General features: G+C 51.2%; 4 protein-coding genes across 7 annotated transcripts in view; 2 read left to right on the forward strand and 2 right to left on the reverse strand.

Moving 5' to 3' along the window:
* Window positions 1-4,871: 4,871 nt before the first annotated feature.
* HPDL (4-hydroxyphenylpyruvate dioxygenase like) lies at window positions 4,872-6,734 on the forward strand. The gene has a single exon (XM_016199326.2). It carries the CDS (start codon window positions 5,052-5,054, stop codon window positions 6,165-6,167), a length of 1,116 nt encoding a protein of 371 aa, XP_016054812.2. The 5' UTR covers window positions 4,872-5,051; the 3' UTR covers window positions 6,168-6,734.
* Window positions 6,735-6,943: 209 nt separating this feature from the next.
* Window positions 6,944-11,077, reverse strand: MUTYH (mutY DNA glycosylase). The gene is made up of 15 exons (XM_087820396.1): window positions 10,957-11,077; window positions 10,292-10,437; window positions 10,168-10,207; window positions 9,973-10,046; window positions 9,793-9,834; window positions 9,638-9,709; window positions 9,447-9,560; window positions 9,269-9,366; window positions 9,042-9,186; window positions 8,902-8,965; window positions 8,538-8,729; window positions 8,298-8,434; window positions 8,063-8,215; window positions 7,847-7,888; window positions 6,944-7,135 (listed from the first exon to the last, which is right to left on the reverse strand). Exons 1-15 carry the CDS (start codon window positions 11,069-11,071, stop codon window positions 7,004-7,006), a joined length of 1,566 nt encoding a protein of 521 aa, XP_087676522.1. The 5' UTR covers window positions 11,072-11,077; the 3' UTR covers window positions 6,944-7,003.
* Window positions 11,078-14,908: 3,831 nt separating this feature from the next.
* TOE1 (target of EGR1, exonuclease) lies at window positions 14,909-18,792 on the forward strand. 2 transcript variants are annotated; one of them, XM_016199258.2, is made up of 8 exons: window positions 14,909-15,074; window positions 15,822-15,964; window positions 16,052-16,092; window positions 16,246-16,342; window positions 16,458-16,616; window positions 16,918-17,177; window positions 17,624-17,783; window positions 17,865-18,792. In XM_016199258.2, the coding sequence occupies exons 1-8, from the start codon at window positions 15,023-15,025 to the stop codon at window positions 18,483-18,485; spliced, it is 1,533 nt and encodes a 510-aa protein (XP_016054744.1). In that variant the 5' UTR covers window positions 14,909-15,022; the 3' UTR covers window positions 18,486-18,792. The 2 variants fall into 2 exon arrangements, with proteins under 2 accessions (XP_016054744.1, XP_087676521.1); XM_087820395.1 differs by lacking the exon at window positions 14,909-15,074 and adding an exon at window positions 15,121-15,260.
* Window positions 18,694-20,397, reverse strand: part of TESK2 (testis associated actin remodelling kinase 2) — a 97,046-nt gene continuing 95,342 nt past the window's right edge. For all 3 annotated transcript variants that reach the window (XM_087820394.1, XM_016199257.2, XM_016199256.2), the window contains one exon: window positions 18,694-20,352. In XM_087820394.1, coding sequence (XP_087676520.1) covers window positions 19,631-20,352 — 722 coding nt within the window. In that variant the 3' untranslated portion in view covers window positions 18,694-19,630. The remainder of the gene's footprint in view (window positions 20,353-20,397) is intronic.

A 20,397-nucleotide genomic window follows, 5' to 3' on the forward strand; every position in this document is an offset into this window, starting at 1 on the left:
ATTGGGATCATTGACCACCCTATCAAGGCAGCTGACCCAGAGCAGATGGAGAAGCAGCTGGATTTCCATAACACTTCCCAACTTGCTGGATGGGTAGGCCTAGCAGGGCACCCACTCAGCCCCACCTACTATCTTGCCAGACAAGGCCTGGTTAAGCTGAAGCCAAGGGTGACACCTACAGGTAATATGAAAAACTGCAGTCTGGTAATTACCCACCTGGCTCTGGAGGCCTGAGTTGGTTCCTTAATAAACATTTATTGAGCTCTCAGCATGTGCCGATCCTTGTATTTAGCACTGGTAATAAGTCTTGGGGTGGAAGTGGGGGAATCTTGGAAGGCATTCTCAAGCAAGTTAAAGTTATGCTGAGACCTAGCCATTAAGAAGGTGTTAGGCAGGTCAAGACAGGAGGGAACAGCAAAGACAAAAGCTCTGCGTGGGAAGGAGCATAAAACTGTCAAGAAACTAATTATTGTATGGAGGAGTTGGATAGTGGTAACCAAAAAAAAAAAAAGAAGCTGGAAATGTTGACAGGGCCTAATCAGCCACAGGGACATTTCTGTCTTACCCCAAGTGCAATCAGGACTTAGTGAAGGGTTTTAAGCAGGACAGTAACATAATCAGATCTGCATTCCTCAAAGCTAACTCTAGCTGCAGGGTGGAGACTGGTTTAGAGAGCAGTAAGCCTGAAGCCAAGGAGGCAATTAGAAGGTCACTGTAGTGTCTAGGTGGTGCAGAGACAGTAGGGACTTGGACTAGGGGGATGAAGAAAGATGTGATGGTTTGAGAGAGATGGGAATGGGCAGGGACATGGTGATTGACTGGAGGTAAGGGTTGAGGGATAGCGAGGTTCAAAAATGACTAGCAAGGAGTATAGGGGAGATAAATGATGATGGAAGGAGACTTGACTTGGGGTGGTGAACACAATACAGTGCACAAAAGTTGTGTTGTGGGATTGTGCACCTGAAACCTGTATAATTTTGTTAACCAGTGTCACCCCAATAAGTTCAATGAAAAAGAAAAAAAATGACTCAATTTTCTAGCTAGGACCACTGGAGAGCAGTGGGACAGCTGTTGAGATAGGAACACTAGAAGGAGGACAGTGTTGTGCATGTTGAATTTGAGGTTCCTTTGGGGCATCTAAGTCAAGATGGCAAGTAAACAGTTGAATAAATATTAGGGCAGGGGACATAAATATGGCAATCAAAGTCCAGAGCAGCACCAACATTTGAAAGTGGGAAAAGAGCCCAGCCAGCATGGCTCAGCAGTTGAACACTGATCTATGACCCAGGAGATAGAGGTTCGATTCCCGGTCAGGGTACATGCCTGGGTTGTGGGTTTGATCCCCAGCAAGGTGCGTGCAGGAGGCAGCCGATCAATAACTCTCTCAGCATTGATGTCTCTCTCTCTCTCTTCCATCCTCTCTCTAAAATCAATAAAAATATATAAAAAATAAATAAAGCTGGAAAACATACTGCATCTAAATAAATAAATAAATAAATAAATAAATAAATAAATAAATAAATAAATGTGGGAAAAGAGAGAGAACGTCGCCAGAGGAACTATGGTGTTATGAAAGCCAAGGCAAGAGTGTTTCAGGAAGGAGGGAGTGGTGGACTGTATAAAACATTTCTGAGCGGTAAAGAGATAAGATCTGAAAATTGCCTGTTGTACAACGTGCAGATCATTAGTGACCCGCAATCTTTTGAAGGTGGAGTTATCAGGCAGTGGATCTGAAAACGGAGAAGGCTGCTTAGTGACTAACGTATATACAGCCTGGATCCACGGCCAAAGGTCTGATTCATGTGCTGGGCGGGGCAGAGCAGAGCGGTGCAAGATTTCATCGTGCCACTCAGAAAGGCATTAAATTTAAATCTTATGAATTGCTTATTTCTGGAATTTTCTATTTAATATTTTCAAACTTCAGTGGACAGCAGATAAATGGAAACAGTAAGACATAACACCACAGATAAGGGGATGCGGGGGGGGGGGTACTGCAAATACCAAGGACTGGTTCCCATTCCCCTTCTACAGCTAGGAAGGGCCCCCAGAGCACCAGTAGAAGGTCGTGCCCTAGGGCTATGAAAATACACCTCTTCCCCAAGAAGCCCCCAACTTAAGGAAGGATTTAATTACTGACAATTGCCAATCACGTACACTTGCTCTTATCTACAAGCCTTTGATAGGTTGTGCCCTTCCTTTGGAATACTTCACTCTCTTCCTCCAACATATAAAAGTGCCCCTCACCTTATCAATTCTTATTCAACCTTCTGGTCTCAATTTAAAAGTCCTTACTGCCAGGCCGGGCGTGGTTCAGCAGTTGAGCATCGGCCTAGGACCCAACCGATCAAGGTTCAATCCCGGTCAGGGCACATGCCCGGGTTGTGGGCTTGATCCCCAGTCCAGGGCCATGCAGGAGCCAGCCGATCAATGACTCTCTCATCCTTGATGTTTCTATCTCTCTCTTCCTCTCTCTGAAATCAATAAAGAATATTTAAAAATAAAATAAAGCCCTTACCTGCCCTGGCTGGTGGTGGCTCAGTTGGTTGAGAGTCGTCCCCTGCAGTGAAAGGTCACCTGTGCGATTACTGGTCAGGGCACTTGCCCAGGTTGTCGCTAGATCCCCATTGAGGTTCCTGTGGGAGGCAGCCAATTGATGTTTCTCTCTCTCCCTTCCTCTCTCTAAAATCAATTTTTAAATATATATATTAAAAATCCCTTCCCCAGGGAATCCTCCAGCCAATGTTAGAAGCAACAGCCTCTTGCTCCAAATCTTGCTTGGGACAAGGGGGTAAAATTGTTACCAGGGAGATGGTGAGGAGGCCTCTGTTTTTGCCTTCTTGAGGGAGCAATTTCAATCAAGAGACAAAGTATAGAAAAGAAAGCAAGAATTTATTGGCTGCAGCAAAAATATACTTAAGACAATGAAAAAAGGAAGAGCATAGAAGAAGCAACAGGAGAGCTTAGGCTGGGCTGCTTTGGCTCACTGGGAAGTCATTGGAAAGGGGGAGAAGGGGGCCTTGGAGACAGGTTCAGGGGGTAAGACCAGGATGGGCTGCTGCTGCCCATTGCTCCCCTGGTTGCAAGACTCCTGAGGTCCTCTCAGAGGGGAGAAGGAGATGGCTCTGGCATGCTCCCCTGGAGGAGGGGGGCACGGAGCTCAAGCTGGGTCCTTTGTCCTGAGTGTATTTATCTCTTTCTTGCAGGCGGGAAATCTTAGGGGAGGTCTCAATAGAATAGCCATCAGCTTTCCCCGGTGTGCTCTTTCAGTGTCGTGGTCTCCAGTGATTGGTCAGTGCCAAGGCAGGGAGTCTTTAGTCGATGTAGCTGGTCCTGAGGCAGCCACAGTGTCACTTGTCTGGTTTTGCTGCTTTTCTGGGCTTGGAGCTACAATACAACTGAGGCCTAGATATTATCTTTAGGGAAGAAAGCTCCGGGGGTCTAAACCGCATGACCAGTGATATGCTAGGGGAGGATAGGTTACCCTGGGGACAAAGTTCTTGTTTTCCCAGTTTCGCCCCTTGCTAAGCATCTGGGGCTTCCTGCCCTGGTGAATTTATATACTCTAGTTTCTGTACCAGGGTTTCTGTACCTGGCCCATCTAACACAAACCATTTACTCTCAAGTGTCCTTGGTTTAGGGAAGATTTACTATGTGGCTACAAACTGCTGTTTAACTATGCTGTTTCCTTATTCCACTTGCCCTGGAATTTTCCTAGCTTTTATTGTGCTATAACGAAATGATGTTGAGAAAAGTGGGGATGAAGAGACAGGTGGAGCTGAGAGATTGCCCAAGAGAAAGGAGTCATGTGTAGAAGCCATATAGATGGCCTGGTCTTTCTATAATATCAATTTCTCTGGATCATTTGGGGAGGGAATAAAAATCTGTAACCTAAAACATTAAAAAAGCTTTTTCTTTTTCTTTTAAATATATCTTTATTGATTTCAGAGAGAGGAAGGGAGAGGGAGAGAGAGAGATAGAAACATCAATGATGGGAGAGTCGTTGAAGGGTTGCCTCCTGCAAGCCCCAGACTAGGGACCAAGTCCACAACTCAGGCATGTGCCCTGACACGGAATCCAACCTCGATCTCCTGGATCCTAGGCTGAGGCTCAACCGCTGAGTCACACCGGGCCAGGCAAAAAAACCCCACAACTTTTTATTGATTGGTTTGAGAGAGAGAGAGAGAGAGAGAGAGAGAGAGAGAGAGAGAGAGATTGATTTGTTGTTCCACTTACTTAAGAATTCATTGGTTGCTCCTTGTATGTGCCCAGACCAGGGGAATCAAACCTGCACCTTTGGTGTGTGGGGATGATGCCCTAACCAACTGAGCTACCCAGCCAGGGCTTAATTTAAATCTTTTTAAAATTAAATGTTTTAAGTTAAATATCTTAAACTATTCTTAAAGTCTTAAAGGAATATTAGGACTTAATAGCAAAATTCTCCAGAATTTTTAAGCTAAAACATGAAATTTCTATTAAAAACTTTTCTTTTTCCTTGCTTGTGGGGTAGAATTTGGGCTCCTTCCCCAACTGGGGCTGATTCCCTTTGCTCTGAGGTTGAGGGATGAGAGCCCAATGCCTGGCAACTAGTGATGGCAGCTATTGTGATTTCGGCAGGCCTGGAAGGGACGCTAAGTGCCCAAAGTTGACTCAGCCAGAGGCCGTGGGCAGGAGCAACGCGGCGCCGCGCCGACCCTCGGCGACGGCCTCTGGGCGCGAGCGGGCGGATCGGCGGTCTCGGCATCGCTGGCTCCGCCCCCTCGCTCGGGCTCCGCCCAGCGCTGGCTCCGAGTGGTTTTCACCGCTCCCGCTCGCGGAGCGGCCCCGGTGGTCCAGAGGCATCTCCTGGGTGCTGTGGCGCGGTAGGGAGAACCGCAAGCCCCCAAAGGGGTCGGTTTGTCACTTCTCCCCGAAACGTGCTGGGAACGCGCTCTGCGGGAAAAACTGAACTCCACCGGCTTCCGACAAGCTTGGGACAGACGTCCTGGAGCCCCTTTCGGGACAAGTGAGCGGGCCCAGGGGAAGGACAGTCCGGGGTCACCAACCGTGCCGCCATGGCTGCGCCCGTCCGCCGTCTGTGCCATATCGCCTTCCACGTGCCTGCAGGGCAGCCCCTTGCCCAGGACCTGCAGCGCCTCTTCGGCTTCCAGCCCTTGGCGGAGCGGGAGGCAGACGGCTGGCGGCAGCTGGCCCTGCGCAGCGGCGACGCGGTCTTTTTGGTGAATGAGGGTGCGGGGACCCGGGAGCCGCTCTATGGCCTGGACCCGCGTCACGCGGTGCCCAGCGCCACCAACCTGTGCTTTGATGTGGCGGACGCGGACGTAGCCGCCCGCGTGCTGGAGGCGCAGGGCTGCTGCGTGCTGGTGCCCCCTGTAAGCGTGCAGGATGCACAGGGTGCTGCCACCTACACCGTGGTCAGCTCGCCCGCGGGCAACCTCAGCCTGACGCTGCTGGAGCGCGCCAAGTACTGCGGACCTTTCCTGCCCGGTTTCCGGCCCCTGTCCTCCAAAACCGGCCCGGGCTGGATCAGCCACGTGGACCATCTCACCCTGGCCTGCACCCGGGGCAGCTCCCCCACACTGATGCGCTGGTTCCACGATTGTCTAGGCTTTTACCACTTGCCACTGAGCCCAGGTGAGGATCCAGAGCTGGGTCTCGAAGTGACAGCAGGGTCTGGGCAAGGGGGGCTGAGGCTCACTGCCCTGCAGACCCGGCCATGCAGTGCTGTCCCCACCCTCGTGTTGGCCGAGTCCCTGCCTGGGGCCGCCAGTGGACAGGACCAGGTGGCGCAGTTCCTGGCCAAGCACAGAGGCCCAGGCCTGCAGCATGTGGGGCTGTACACACCAAACATCATGGAAGCCACTGAAGGGGTGACTCTGGCTGGGGGTCAGCTTCTGACTCCTCCTAAGGCCTACTACCAGCAGCCAGGCAAGGAAAGTCAGGTCCTAGCTTCAGGGCATGAGCCCAACAGGCTGGCCCTACAGGGAATCCTGCTAGACGGCGATAAAGACAAGCTTTTGCTTCAGGTCTTCACAAAGTCCCTCTTTGCAGAGGACACCTTCTTCCTGGAGCTGATTCAGAGGCAGGGGGCCACAGGCTTTGGCCAGGGCAACATCCGGGCCCTGTGGCAGTCCGTGGAGGAGCAAGCTGCCAGGGGTCAGGAAGCCTAAGGATAGCCAGAGCTGGCAGCCTCCTGTCCTGGAGGTCTGGGGAGTCTAGCACGAGGCCTGGTGGAACCAGAGTGAAAGGCTTTGTTCCTAGGGGCCAGGTGTGGCCTCCATTTCATCAGTACCTGCCAGAAGCTGAATCTCTCACTGGGATCCGAAGAGGTCAGTGTTTGTTTTGAACTATGAAATGTTTCTTACATAATGTATATGGAAGATATAAAGCAGTGTGACTACTTTAGGAAACAGACCATAAGCAATACTTTTGAAGACTTTTAAGTCCTTCTCTGACCACATTTCCCTTCACCTACTCCCAATTTTAGGATTAACCCCTTCGTTTCCTGTATTGTTTCACTACATCTAATATATCCCTAAATAAATGATTTCTTATTTGAGGTAGGAATTCAAAAGAGAACAAATCTTCCCCTGTGCTTCTCTTCTCCCCTGGGAGCAGCCATAGCAGGGGGGAGGGGCTAGGTCAGGGCTAAGCCAAACCACCTGCTCTAGAGCCATACCACTGCTCCAGAACTGACCAGAGACCTGGAATGAAGGTGTGGGAGGACAGCCACTGGCAGGGACTTCCTGCAGCTGCCTTCTACATCTCTTTTGGGGGTCAAGGGATGGCAGATTACACTGGACAAAACACCCCCCTCTATCTGCCCAGGGCTGGCTGGGAGCTCAGCCAAAAGTCAGGACCAAGCAGGACTTTACCACTTTCTGGGACCCTCAGAGGTGAGGAGGAAGGGGGCCAGGGAGAGGATGGGAAGTCTCCAAAACAACTATAAAAATAAGCACTTTATTAAACAACATCATTCTCAAGGGGAGGGGGCCTTCCAGAGGTGTCACTGGGCCATACTGTTGAGTCTAGGTGCATCAGTGGGGATGTGAGGCCGAAAGAAACTATCCAGGACTCGCTGGCCTTTGCTGGGCTTTTTCCGGCTGGATGGAGTAGACACCTGGCATCTTTTGGAACTCTGTTCAGAAGCCAAAGAAGGCAATGAGGGGACAGCAAAGAATGTTCTCCTTTCACTCCCTACCCCCACTCCACTGATCTAGCTCAGACTCTAGCCTGAATATAGTAAGGCTTCTAACCTGTATCTCTAGGAGTCAAACATAATCTTCCTCAAATATAAATTTGGCTCCTCTCTCCACCTAAATGCTTCCGTGGCCTGGCGTTCACAGCCCTGCCAATTGCTCCAGCTAGACCAAATGCTCAGGGTTCCTCTCACTGCAGACTGCATTGTTCCCGCCATTGCTTACACTACTCCTGGGACTGAAAGAACATCCTTACTGCTGATTCCCTTCCCAAACCTGGAGAAAATGATTCATTTCTAGGACCCAGATTACCAGCTGCTTCTTTCAAGCAGCCTTTCCCTGATCCTTTCCTCCCAGACAAAACTGAGAGCTCTCCACCTCATAGCCCACACAATCTAGTACATTTCACACACCTGACACTACTGTCTCCATCATTTGCTCTTATCCCCTCTCCACCTGGACCCCAGACTATAGGGTCTCTAGGTCAAGAACTATTCTTCTCCCCCTAGTGAAACTTGGAGTGGACAATGTTCACCCAAACCTGTGTCACTGTCCACGCTGAAAAAAACCTGTGTCACTGAATCCACGCTGAAAACCTGTGGATTCAGTCCTAGGGAGAGACATGGCTGGGTGAGGGCCAGGGGACTCACCTTGCAGGTCCCCGGCTGTTGGCCCTCGTACACGCGGAACACCTAGCCAAGAGAGGGGGACAGTGCAGGGCTGGCAGCTTCCCCCAAAGAGTCAGAACCCTGTGTTCTGTCCTCAACTTCGTGCCCCAGTACTTTTGTTTAATATATGCTTTTTTTGTTTGTTTACATAGTAATGGGTTCATGCAGAACATGTAGGAAACACAACAAATATAGTGCCTTTTTCATGGCGGTGGAGACAGCTGCGGTGTGAAACTCTTCCCGGGTCAGCCAGCGAGCGCCAGGTGGTGTGATTGTCACTGGGGCCTGCCCTTCAAGGGCCAGACCATATACTTGATAGGTCAGCTTGATGTGAGAGAAGGTGTGGACCACCTGGGGGAAGACCAAGGGGCTTAAACAGGCCTTTGGATGTGGCTGAAAAGCCATCATTCCTGGCCCCTCACTGTTCATTTACCTGCCCAAGGTGCTGCAGGCGGGTGGCTGGGAGAGGCCCGGCCCAACTCTGCAGTTCCTGCAGCAGGGCCTTGTGCTCATGCTGCCCTGAGGGATCCACAGTCACAGACGGAAACTCCCACAGTCCTGCCAGCAGACCTGAGACAGAGGTCAGCAGGTGTGAGTTAGGCCTTCACTGTTGACACCTCCATCTCTTCCCTTTTGTTCATGCCATTGCCCTCCACTCCCAGGAACCAGGTACCTGAGCTGGGCCTCTGCACCAGCAGAATTCGGGCACCCCCAAGGGCCTTGGGCTGTTCCAGGACACAGGTGGCAGAGTACTCCTCCCTGGGGGGCCTACGGCTGGCCTTTCTGGGAAAGTTGGTCACTCCCAGGGTCTGGTCCCAGGGCTCTGTAGGAGGTGCGCACAGCTGGCACTGTCCAGTGTTGGCAGCTGGGAATAGAGACCCCCAAGCCCCACTCAGGCCAGGTGGGCGTAGGTGCCAAGCCCAGCTTGGCCCAGCTCTGTAGAATTTTACTCAGGTTGTAGGATGAACTGGAATGAGGCTTCCAGAGGCAGCTCCTTGACAGTGCAGGGGAGGGCTGGGGCTAGGACCAGTACTCACCACACTCCTCCACATCAGGACTGCCTGGCAGGCTCTGTGAAGCTACAAGCTGCTCCCGCTCCACCTTAGAAGCATAGAGAAGGATGTCATGGGGCAGGGGTCACTCCCTAGGACCCAACTGCCCCTTCCCGGTAGCTCACCCTCTGGTGTGCCCGGCACAGGCTCTGCACAGGGCACTGGCTGCAGAGCGGGTGCTGTGGGGTGCACACTGTGGCCCCCAGCTCCATGGCTGCTTGGTTGAAGTCTCCTGGCCGGGCTGGGTCTACCAGCTGCTGGGCTAGGCTCCTACCAGAAGGGAACATTTATGTGAGCCAAAGACCCCTTGGAGGCACCCTTCCCAATATCCCACATTACCCCAATATCCTACCAGAGCTGCTGGGAGACAAAGGTGCTGCTGGGATCAGCACCAATGCCTCGGACACGGCATAGCACCCGCATTACATTCCCATCCACCACACCGGTTACCTGGCACAGAGGAGTACAGGAGTCAGCCTGGTCTGGGAGGAAAGTGGGCATTCACAAAATGGGGTGGGCTTTGGGCTCACCTGGCCAAAGGCAATGGAAGCAATGGCTCCAGCTGTGTACCGCCCCACACCAGGAAGGAGCCGCTGCAAGGTCTCTGCTGTGCGTGGCACATGGCCCCCGAGCTCCTCTACCACCTGATTGGGGTAGGAAAGGTTCAAGGTTAGGAGATATCCGAAGCCCTGGGGATCCCACCCTCCCTGCCACCCCTTACCTTCCGGGCTCCCTCCTGCAGCCGCCGGCCTCTAGAGTAGTATCCTAGGCCAGCCCAGAGCTGGTTCACTTCCTGTGGGTGGGGTCAGAAGTCAGAGAAATCAGCAGTCAGTCCTCTGTTGTCCCCATTTTCCTCTCCCCTAGGGTGGGTCTTACCTCCAGGGAAGCACTGGCCAGATCTTGCAGTGTTGGCCACTTCTATACCCAGAAGGTAGGCAGAAATAGATGAGGTCAAGGGTGAGGGAAATAGAAGAAGCTTTCTTTACACCACCCCAAAGGACAGGCTCTCATCTGGGGTCTAACCCATTGACCCTCCCCTTCCTTCCCTGGAGTCACCTGCATCCATCTGGTATAATAGTCGATCACCGTGGCAACCTGGGTCTGCTGCAGCATGACCTCTGAGACCCACACTGGGGGAAAGGGGTTGGCATGAGGGCACTGCTGACCTGCCCTGCTCCTAGCCCATAGTCCCTGATCCCAGACCTGAGGGCATCCAGGCAAAGCAGTTCTGCTCTCAGGAGATGTGCTCACCAGCATATGCCCGCCTGTCCAGGTCCACCTCATCCTCTGCCTGCCAATGCAATCCCAGGTGGGGAGTTAGTGTGCAGGGGGCTAGGAACTAGCCTCCCCCCATCCCGGTCCCTTGCCTGCCTACCCGCCTTCTCCAGGGTAGGTCTCGCTTCTCTCCATCGTACCAGCTCAGCAGGCTCTCCCGGAAGGCTGTGACCTCAGCTGTATCTCTGAATAGATGGTACCAGGAGACAGAGGCCTGCAATACCACCTCCTGCTGCCTGGCCTGGCCTGCTGGGGCCTCAGGAAACTCAGAGTTGTCCCTGCACAGGCTGTGCACCAGGAACCTGGGACACTGCAGCCTGGTTGCAGTCTGCTCCCACTTAGGGCTTCCACCACCCCTAACCCCTTGCTTAAGCCTTGGACCTGGAGTCAGATCAGACTTCTCTAGCTGTGTGAAGCCTTAGCCAAGTTTCTAGCCTTAATTTTCCCAGCGTGGTACTGCTGGCTCCTTTGTCTCCAGGTCATAATAAAAATCCAACAGTTTTAGCCAAGCATAACATATACCAGTACAGGGCTTTCCCATTTACAAACTACTTTCAGGCTGATAAACTCATTTTACCCCATGAAAGCCACATGAGGAAGAAAATGCACAGACTACTGCTCCGTGTCACAGGTAAGAAAGCAGCCATTCAGAGCAATTATCCCAAAGTCCTTAATTAGTCCCTTAATGCCTCAATATATATCATGCTCCCTCCCTAGCCAATGAAACCATCCCCTGAGTTTTTTAACTAGGTCCGAGCTCCTCACCATCAGGGACAGAAGGCTTGGCCTGCCTGCTGTTGAGGGCAAGTTTCTTCCTTCCTTCCTGGCTAGATGCCCGTTTCCTGCGACGACTTCCCATAGCTGCTTGTGGCTTCTTCATGATGGTCTAGAATACAAAGGCCCAAAGTAGTCAGTCAAAATTAGGCTGAGCCTGACCAGGCATGGCTCAGTGGTTGAGCATTGACCTAGGATCCAGGAGATCGAGGCTCGATTCCTGGTCAGGGCACATGCCCAGGTTGTGGGATCGATCCCCTTTCAGGGCATGCAAGAGGCAGCCGATCAATGATGGCTCTCTCATCATTGATGTTTCTATCTCTCTTTCTTCCTCTGAAATCAATAAAGATATATTTTTTTAAAAAAATTAGACTGAATCTTGGAGCCCTGCAAGGGGTGGAGCCACCTCCCTACACCATTCACATGGAGTCTCTAGCTTTTCTCAAGAACTCTCCAGATGCTCATGGGCTTGCTCTTGACTGGCTGTGGCACTGAGGTATGACCAATTGGGCTGAGCTTCTCCAAATGGCCTCAGATGGACCAGCATTAGTACAGTCCTGGAGACAACACAAAATAAGAGGCGAGGGCTGGGCTGGGTCAGGAGTGAAGCCTGCTGTGTAGGAGCACCTGTGCATTCCTAATACTTACTGTGACTATGTGTGTGGACAGGGTTGTGTCTAGGAGCATGGGGGTGGGAAGTTTATCTGCTTAGAGATGTAGCATGTTTACAATGAAATGGTCTTTAACAGTCATCTAGTCCAAACCTTCATTGGAGAACCTTCAAAGGAGAAACCAAGGATCAGAGAGGGGAAAAGACTTGCCTGAGAGCAGATGTCAAGTTGGGGGGGAGAGAGATGAGCTATTTTTATTCCTAGTCTTTTCCTGATCTAGAAAATCATAGCTAGCTGGCCATTAGCAATGAGAAAAGGCATTTGGTTGATCTTCACTGCTCCCTTACTGTACTTGTAGCTGCCTTTTTTCTAATTGCTAAATGTAGCTAACAGTGAATGCTTACTATACACCAGACCCTAAGTGCTTTACCAGATGTCTCAATCGTCTGATGTCTCCATGAGGCATGTCCTAGTATTACCTCCATTTTAGTTGAGGAAACTGAGGCTTGTAGAGATTAAGCAACTTGTTCATTCAAACCCAAAGGTTTGCATCCAGAACCTACACTCTTGCACTCTGCTATACTGTAGTCCCTGCTGAACCTCTGGTTCAAACTCTCTCCTCAAACTTTTTATTTTTATTTATTTTAATTTTTTTATTGATTTCTGAGAGGAAGGGAGAGGGAGAGATAGAAGCATCAATGATGAGAGAGTCACTGATCTTGCACGCCCCCTCCCACCCCACTGGGGATCAAGCCTACAACCCGGGCATGTGCCCTGACTGGGAATTGAACCATGATCTCCTCGAACATAGGTCAATGCTCAACCGCTGAGCCATGCTGACTGGGCTCTCCTCAAACTTTTGACTTTGTCATCTCATTTTCATCAAAAGAGCTTGCTTCCTTCTTGAGGGAAAAAAAATGAATGTACAAACTTACCTCCATCTGCACTCCCCTTCTGTGAAAGAATGGTCCCTCTTCCCAAATTGTCTGAGCTCAGGGTCCTGCTCCTCCAATCCCCTCCACAGGACCCACTCTCCTCCCCTTCATAGTCAAACTTCCTTCACCAAACTCACTCACTTCCATTATTCATTCTACAATCCATTCTTCATAGAGTAAAGCAATCTTTTAAGACATGATCTTGTCACTTTCTTATTTAAAACCTTCAATAGCTTCCCATTAATTCACTGAACAAGTATTTATGGAGTGCCTACTATGTGTCAAGCAGTTTTAGATATTTCACTAAATAAAACACCAAAGGTTCCTGCCCTCACAGGGTTTATATTCTAATGGGGCAGACAAGTAATATACATAAGTAATTTATATAGGATATTAGGTGATAAATACTAGCATAAAGAGAAAAAGCAGAGCAGGTGAAGGGGTAAGAAATGGGCAGGGGGTGGAATGTTGCAATTTTAAAGAACGTGGTCATGGCGGGGCTTTATTAAAGTGATATTTGACCAATGACTTAAAGCAGCTGGAGAAGTTAGCCATGTGGATACCTGTGGGAAAGGCATACTAAGAAGGAGCTAGTGCACCCTAGCTGGTTTGGCTCAGTGGTTAAAGCCTTGGCCCTCAGACTGAAGGGTCCCAGGTTCAATTCTGGCCAAGGGCAGGTACCTCCATTGCAAACTCGATCCCCCGCCCTGGTCGAGGCCTCGAGAGGGAGCTAGTGCAAAGGCCCATAAGGAGGGACTGGTGTGTTTGTAGAATAAGGCAGCCAGTGTGGTTAGAATAGAATGAGGAGGGGGTAAGGAATAGGAAACAAGGTCAGAGAGCTAAAAAAAGGGGGGGGGGGGGCCACAGGATTACAAAGTACCTACTAGGCCAATGGACTTTGGCTGTCACACCCACTACTCTTAGAAGCCAATCCTCTTAATATAAGCCTTATAGGCTCCAGGGCCCCATATGCCTCATCCTCTAGACCACTATGCTCCAGCCATGTCTGCCTGAAATAAATGCTTCAATCCACCAAGTGTCTGCCCACCTTGAGGCCTCACCCAATCCATTTCCTCTGCTCTTCTCCTATGCTTTACCCAACATCTACTCATTCTTCTGGTCTCGACTTAAATGTCCAAATCAGGTCCCCTCAGTCTTATCCTCTTGTGTATTTCTCCATTGTTGCTCTTACACCAATTTCAGTTTCACATTTACTTAGAATTCTTTGATCAGTGTCCGTTTCCCCAACTTGACTGTAAAACTCCGTGAGAGCAAGTACTGGGTCTCTTATGTTGAGCTGAGCACAGTGCCAGGTAAATTGTATACAATAAATATTTGTAAATTAATTAATGGGACCAGAGGGTTTTCCTTTATTTTATTTAACTTATTTTTGTTAATCCTCACCCGGGGATATTTTTTCCATTGCTTTTTTAGAGAGTGTGGAAATGAGGAAGGTGGGGGTGGGGGCGGGGGTGGGAGGGGAGAGAGAGACATCGATGTGAGACACACCGATAGGTTGCCTCCAGCCCACAAGGGGATGGAACCTGCAACCCTTCATGTGCGCAGCTAGGTTCTAACCGCTGAGCAATACGGGCCAGTGCCTTTTTTTAAGAATAGGAGAAAGCCAAACAATTCTGAATAATGATGAAAAGGACTCAATAGAGAGAAAGGTTGAAAATGAACTAGAAACAGTGAGTAACCCAGGAGAAAGGGTTGCGAGTCCTTGGTGGACGCCGAGGATGGGAACTGGAGCTCTTAGGAAAGGGCTGGTCTCTCTGGTAGGGACATCTCCCTCACCAAGCAGGAGTCACGTCCAGTCACCCTCTAGATCACCTGTATCTCCAAGTTGCTTACAATTTGTCCCTTCCTCATCATCTCAACTGCTCGAGCCTTAATTCAAGTCCTTATTATCACCTGCCTGGATTATTTCAAAAGCTTCCCTGCTAGTGGGTCGCTCCAACCCCTCTGCAGCCTCGCTCGTGTCCCCCTCCCCGCCTCTTCCACTTCCTGGAACGCAGTGAGCTCCATCCTTCCCGGGAACTTGCCCTTTCCCAGAATATCCATCTTTCCCCCATATTCCCCGGTCTTTGCCTAATTCCTACGGTTGCTTTAAGCTTAGCTCCGGCAGCGCCACTTCCTCTGGGGACACCCACCCCTACCCCGGAGCTGCGTCCCTGAAGACAGCGTAAAGCCCAAGGCCAAGTTCCCACCGGGTTATACCCGAAGAATTACCTCCTACGCTGTGCCCGGAGTCGCGCTACCCAACGGTCCCAGGGGCGTGGCTCCGGCCAATCCGGAAGGCGAGCAAGACGGCGATAACCAATAGGCTCCCAGAGCGCTCCGAGTCCCCTGGTCCGCGCCAGACCCAGGAGGTCTGAACGGAACTCCGACCCGTCAGCGACTTCCGGAGGCTAGGGCCTGCCCCTACCAGACATCGCGTCTGTCGCGCCAGGAGACAAAGCGGAAGTCCTTCCTACCCACAGGCTACTCCAGCGAGGGACGTGCGGTGTCATGGCTGCCGACAGTGACGATGGCGCAGCCTCAGCTCCAGCGGTCTCTGACGGTGAGTGGCTTTTTAGGGGCCGCCTGAAAAGCCTGTACGCCCCGGGGGAAGGGAAGGCCTCAGGTTCATAGTTCTAGGAACCGACCTCGAGTTTCAGAGGACTAGCTTCTTCCTTCTGAACCAGCCACGAGGAGACTACAAGTCCCAGTGTGCACCGCGGCTGGGGCTGCAAAATCTTGGAGTTAGGTGCGTAGCTAGGGTTGGTGGGGGCATGTCGGGAGCTGTAGTCTGGAACTCGCCGCTTTTAAGTGGGGCAGGTTGGGAGTTGTGGTCCAAAGGAAGTGGGATGTATTGGGAGCCCAGCTGTGGGTTATTACTTATCTCTCGGGCATTATTAGTCTCTGGGGCATACAGGCTACTGCCACTTGTGGCTGCTAGGGCACCCTGAGAACCACAGTAGTGTGGAGCCTGATGGAATATTAAAGGAGCTGAACACCTCAGCCGTAACAAATAGTTACTGCAGAACATGGGAAAAAGGAATCTTACAGATCATCTAGATAGTGATGCTGAGGGAGAAATGATTTTCCTAGTCTCACATAAGCCACTGGAAGACCCAGGCTTTCCCCAAATTCAGGATACCTTTCATTCCAAGGCCTGTGTGTAGAGCATGCTGATAAAATGGCTTGAGGGGAAAGCTGCCAGTTTCTTGCCAGAATGAAAAATGCCCCCAAGCCATGGCCTGGCTTGGTATCTGCCCGACCCTTGCCTGAGCATTAACTTCCATCATCCTGTCCTCCTTATCCCCAGCCGGTATCAGCAAAAGCACAAAACCTGGGGAGGAGCTGGTAGTCCAGGTTCCAGTGGTGGATGTGCAAAGTGACAACTTTAAGGAGATGTGGCCATCCCTTCTGCTGGCCATAAAGACAGCTAGCTTCGTGGCTGTGGACACGGTGAGGGTTGGGGAATGGGAAGGGCAGGTGGTTGTGAAAGGGCTGATGTTGGGCCTCTAACTCAGCGCTCCCTTTACCCACCCATAGGAACTGAGTGGGCTTGGGGACAGGAAGAGTTTGCTGAACCAGTAAGTATAAGCTGTGATCTCTTTAGTTCCAGCCTTGATCGAGGGGGAGGGGGGAGCAGACCTTAACCCTGGAGTGGAGGTCATGGTCCTGGGTGGTTTGGGTCCTCCAGTGAGGCTAACTCAGCCACAGCCACCCCCAAACCCAAACCCAAGGTGCGTCGAAGAACGTTATAAGGCCGTGTGTCATGCTGCCAGGACCCGTTCTATTCTCTCCCTGGGCCTCGCCTGCTTCAAGCAGCAGCCAGACAAGGTATGGGCTGGTTTCAACCCCTCCCAGGTTTGTGGCTGAGGGGAGGAGGGGGGTTGAGATTCTGGGGAACATCACGTGTGAGGTTTTGATATAGCAGACCCTCTTTCTCTCCCAGGGTGAACACTCATACCTGACCCAGGTGTTCAATCTGACCCTGCTGTGCATGGAAGAGTATGTCATAGAACCAAAGTCTGTGCAGTTCCTGGTACAGCATGGCTTCGACTTCAATAGGCAGTATGCCCAGGGTATCCTGTACCACAAGGGCAACGACAAGGTAGGGGTGTGTGTGGGAGGCAACGAATCTATGTGTCTCTCTCCAACCTTGAGACTGACTTTTCTGTGACTTTATTTTCTTCCTACACTAGACTGGATGTGTGGGGAGGATCTGCTTCTTAGGGAGAATGGGGAATCACTAGTGACAGGGCTGGGGAAACAAGACTAATGCATGGGTGAATAGCATTGGGTTAGGCAGGGAGGGAGGGCTTTCTAGGTTGAGGAACTTGGGATAAATACACTGTAAAAGAGGCTCCCTAGGGGACTCTGTTCTTCCCGATAACCCCTTTCTTTCCATCCAGGGTGATGAGAGCCAGAGCCAGTCAGTGAGGACACTGTTCCTGGAGCTAATCCGGGCCCGCCGGCCCCTGATACTGCACAATGGTCTTATAGACTTAGTGTTCCTGTACCAGAATTTCTATGCACACCTGCCTGAGAGCTTGGGAACCTTCACTGCTGACCTATGTGAAATGTTCCCAGCTGGGATTTATGACACCAAATATGCTGCTGAGTTTCATGCCCGCTTTGTGGCCTCCTACCTAGAATATGCCTTCCGGAAATGGTGAGGGACTGGTTGAGGGAAAGGGGTGGGGCCTGGTATAAACCTGACTGTTTCATTCATTTAAGATATTTATTGCCCTAGCCAGTTTTGCTCAGTGGTTAGAGCCTCCACCTACAGACTGGAGGGTCCCAGGTTCGATTCCAGCCAAGGGCACATACCTCAGTTGCAGGCTCAATCCCACGCCCCAGTAGGGGTGTGTGTGGGAGGCAACCAATCTATGTGTCTCTCTCACATCAATGTTCCACTCACTGTCTCCCCCTTCCACTGTCTCTGAAAAGCAATGGAAAAAATTTCCTCAGAATTTTAAAAAAAAGATTTTTATTGAGCACCAGCCATGTGCCAGGCACGGTTTTAGGTGCTGAGGATTCAGTAACAAAACAGACAAAAAACCCTGTTCTAATGGAGCTCTTATGGTAGTGGACCAATATCCTCTTATGCTGTTACAGTGAGCGGGAAAATGCGAAGCAGCGGGCAGCTGGCAGCCCACACCTTATCCTGGAGTTCTGCAACTATCCTTCTAGCATGAAAGCCCATGTAGACTACCGCTGCTGTATGCCCCCTGCAACCCACCATCCTCATTCCACCAGTGTCTGTGATAACTTCTCGGTGAGAGCACCCACCCATTTCCTGGGGGAGGGGAGATTCTGATACCTGGAACCCCTCTCTAAGTTTCTTTCCTACCTCTAGGCCTATGGCTGGTGCCCCCTGGGATCACAGTGTCCTCGGTCCCATGATATTGACCTTATCATTGACACTGATGAAGCTGCCACGAAGGACAAGCGGCGACGTCGACGGCGTAAGGAAAAACGACGGAGGGCTTTGTTGGGCCTGCCTGGGAAACAGACCTCTGGGGAAGCTGAGGATGGTCCTCCCACTAAGCAGGTCTGTGGGGATGGCCTCAAGGCTGAGGAAACTGAGCAGGAAGTGACCGAGGATGAGACTAGCAACCAGCCTGGCTCTGAGCAAGGGCACAAAAATGACTCGGAGATGGGACTTAAAGCAACAAGGCCTGAAACAGCTGATGTGGCTGCCTTAGAAGCACCAGGGAGTCAAGCCAGTCCTAAGCCAGTGCCTGGGGATGGATTGCATCGGGCTGGTTTTGACGCCTTTATGACAGGTTTCGTAATGGCCTATGTGGGAGTGAGCCAAGAACCCCAGCCCTGTAGCTCTGGACCCTGGCTACCTGAATGCCACAATAAGGTATATCTGAGTGGCAAAGCTGTTCCCCTCACAGTGGCCAAGAGCCAGTTCTCCCGTTCCTCCAAAGCCCACAACCAGAAGATGAAGCTGGCTTGGGGCAGCAGCTGATCTAACTTGTACCTGGCACCCAGAGCCTAAGAAGAGAAGCTGAAGGTGGAATAGAGGGGTCTGGGTCCCTCTAGCCTGTGAATGTCCTACTCCGAACTACTACAGAGTTGGGGAGAAGAGCTTCTGACAGAAATACTGCTGTATTGCTCCTGGACTTTCTTTACCCCAGAGGCTGGGAAACAATGATATAAGATGGCTGACCAGCACCTGTAATAACCAACTTTATTTTTAAGTCTGAGAGTGTTTTGGGGAAGTTTTACCCAAAAAATCACTAGAAACAAGTTATGAAAATGTTTGACCAGCTTTATCTTTGGTTATTTCTTATTGCGACACTATAAAGACAGACTGTTCCCATAGCTCCAGCCATAGCAGGAAGGGAAGAAAATCAGTCCATGTATAAACCGTTTAACCAATTGGGTGTATCACATGTTGACAAATACATAGAGCAGGCCCTAGGGCCTACGAAACCAGCCCCACTCCCAACCACAAGGTTGAAAGTCTTATGGGGCAGAACATTAAGACTGCTTCATAAATATGAAAATAGGTTAATCAACTGGAAAAGATCTCTGAATAGGTTAGCTAAGAGCCATGACCACCACGCTGCCTTGCCCTCCCCTTGCATAGAAATGTAGTGATGTGGTCTGACTGTGCAGTAAGTGCAAACAGCAATTATTCAAGTGTCTTAGACATACTGGCAAGAAGCACCCCAGTCTTCAGGTCTGAGAAATTGTCATGCCCTTTACGGTCAGCTCCAGGTTCCATCCAGTAGCTTATATGCCCCATGAAAGGGCAAGAGACAGACCTGGGTGGAAGAAGAACCTGGGATAATAGCTGCGTGCCAGCTCAAACTAGAACTAGGAGTCCTCTGGTCCTGTCTGCAGAAGTGCACTGGGGGGTCAGGTGGGAGCCAGAGCTCCTTGCAGGATTTCAGAGGCTTGGTACCAACTGTTGGCCCTAACAAGGAAGGCCTCTCACTGCTGCCTTCCCTCTCACAGCCACTGGGCACTGGGAGTCCCAAAGTTGAGTCAGGCTTGGCCTAGCCTGCCTGCTCTGTAGGCCCCAGGGGAGAGTCAAAGCTGTGCACCAAGGGGGCCCTGTGGCTTCAGCTGAAGGTCCATCCTCAGTGAGACAGGGATTAACCCCTCTCACCCATCCTGCTCTCCCTGGGTTTTCAGGCCTACGCCTGAGACAGACAAGGAGACTGGAGCCAAGCCTCTTGGCCTTTCTTCTTCTACCTCCATCTCCTCAGAGGAACCTGCAAGGCATGAACTGGCCCCCTGAGGCCTGGGCCCGAAACCGTTTTCTTCCTGGGGACTGGAGCAGTCCATGGCTTCATGGGCTGGAGCGGCTGGTGGGGCAGATGCTCGGAATGGTGGGATCTCTCTTACTTTGTACTTGAGACTACTGAGACGTGGTGGGGGCCCATCTGAGAGTGATTCTTCTCGGCCTACAAATGGACAGGCCTCTTGATGAAAGAACTCTGGTGAACCAGGCAAAGAACGCCACCGGCGAGCAGGTGGGGCCAGGGGTTCCTGCCAATCAGCCACAGGCAAAGTTCCAGGCCCTGGTGCATCCAGGTCAAATACCAGGGAGATAACAGACTTGCTGGGCAGGTCAAAGAACTTGACCTTGCCACCCTTGAGGTCCTGGCGAGCACTGAAAGGATTGATTTTGGGGGTGCTAGCAGCACCACCTCGTGGCCGGTAGTAGGGGTCCAAGACATTCACTGTACGTGGAGGCTTACGGGAGAAGATGTCTGACTGGCTTCGAGACAACCAGATAGTACGTCTTGGGCGTGGGGACTTGGGAGGGATCTTCTCATCCAGTGAGCTCAGTCGCTTCACCCCAGATCCTTTCTCCAGGAGTCCTGAAGAACAGTACATCAAGTCAGGGTTACTTCACCAGTCAACAA

Source organism: Miniopterus natalensis, chromosome 9 (assembly GCF_054644295.1).
Source record: "Miniopterus natalensis isolate mMinNat1 chromosome 9, mMinNat1.hap1, whole genome shotgun sequence".
NCBI lineage: Eukaryota > Metazoa > Chordata > Mammalia > Chiroptera > Miniopteridae > Miniopterus > Miniopterus natalensis.

What these genes read in the sequence shown, in the direction of transcription:
- TOE1 (XM_016199258.2), top strand. Translation starts at nt 15,023, where the DNA reads ATGGCTGCCGACAGTGACGATGGCGCAGCCTCAGCTCCAGCGGTCTCT. An exon ending in AGCTCCAGCGGTCTCTGACG is followed by an intron (nt 15,075 to 15,821) that starts GTGAGTGGCTTT and finishes CCTTATCCCCAG; the next exon opens with CCGGTATCAGCAAAAGCACA. An exon ending in GCTTCGTGGCTGTGGACACG is followed by an intron (nt 15,965 to 16,051) that starts GTGAGGGTTGGG and finishes ACCCACCCATAG; the next exon opens with GAACTGAGTGGGCTTGGGGA.
- MUTYH (XM_087820396.1), bottom strand. Translation starts at nt 11,071, where the DNA reads ATGAAGAAGCCACAAGCAGCTATGGGAAGTCGTCGCAGGAAACGGGCA. An exon ending in ATTATACCAGATGGATGCAG is followed by an intron (nt 9,835 to 9,972) that starts GTGACTCCAGGG and finishes TTCTGGGTATAG; the next exon opens with AAGTGGCCAACACTGCAAGA. An exon ending in GCCTGCAGCACCTTGGGCAG is followed by an intron (nt 8,216 to 8,297) that starts GTAAATGAACAG and finishes GTCTTCCCCCAG; the next exon opens with GTGGTCCACACCTTCTCTCA.
- HPDL (XM_016199326.2), top strand. Translation starts at nt 5,052, where the DNA reads ATGGCTGCGCCCGTCCGCCGTCTGTGCCATATCGCCTTCCACGTGCCT.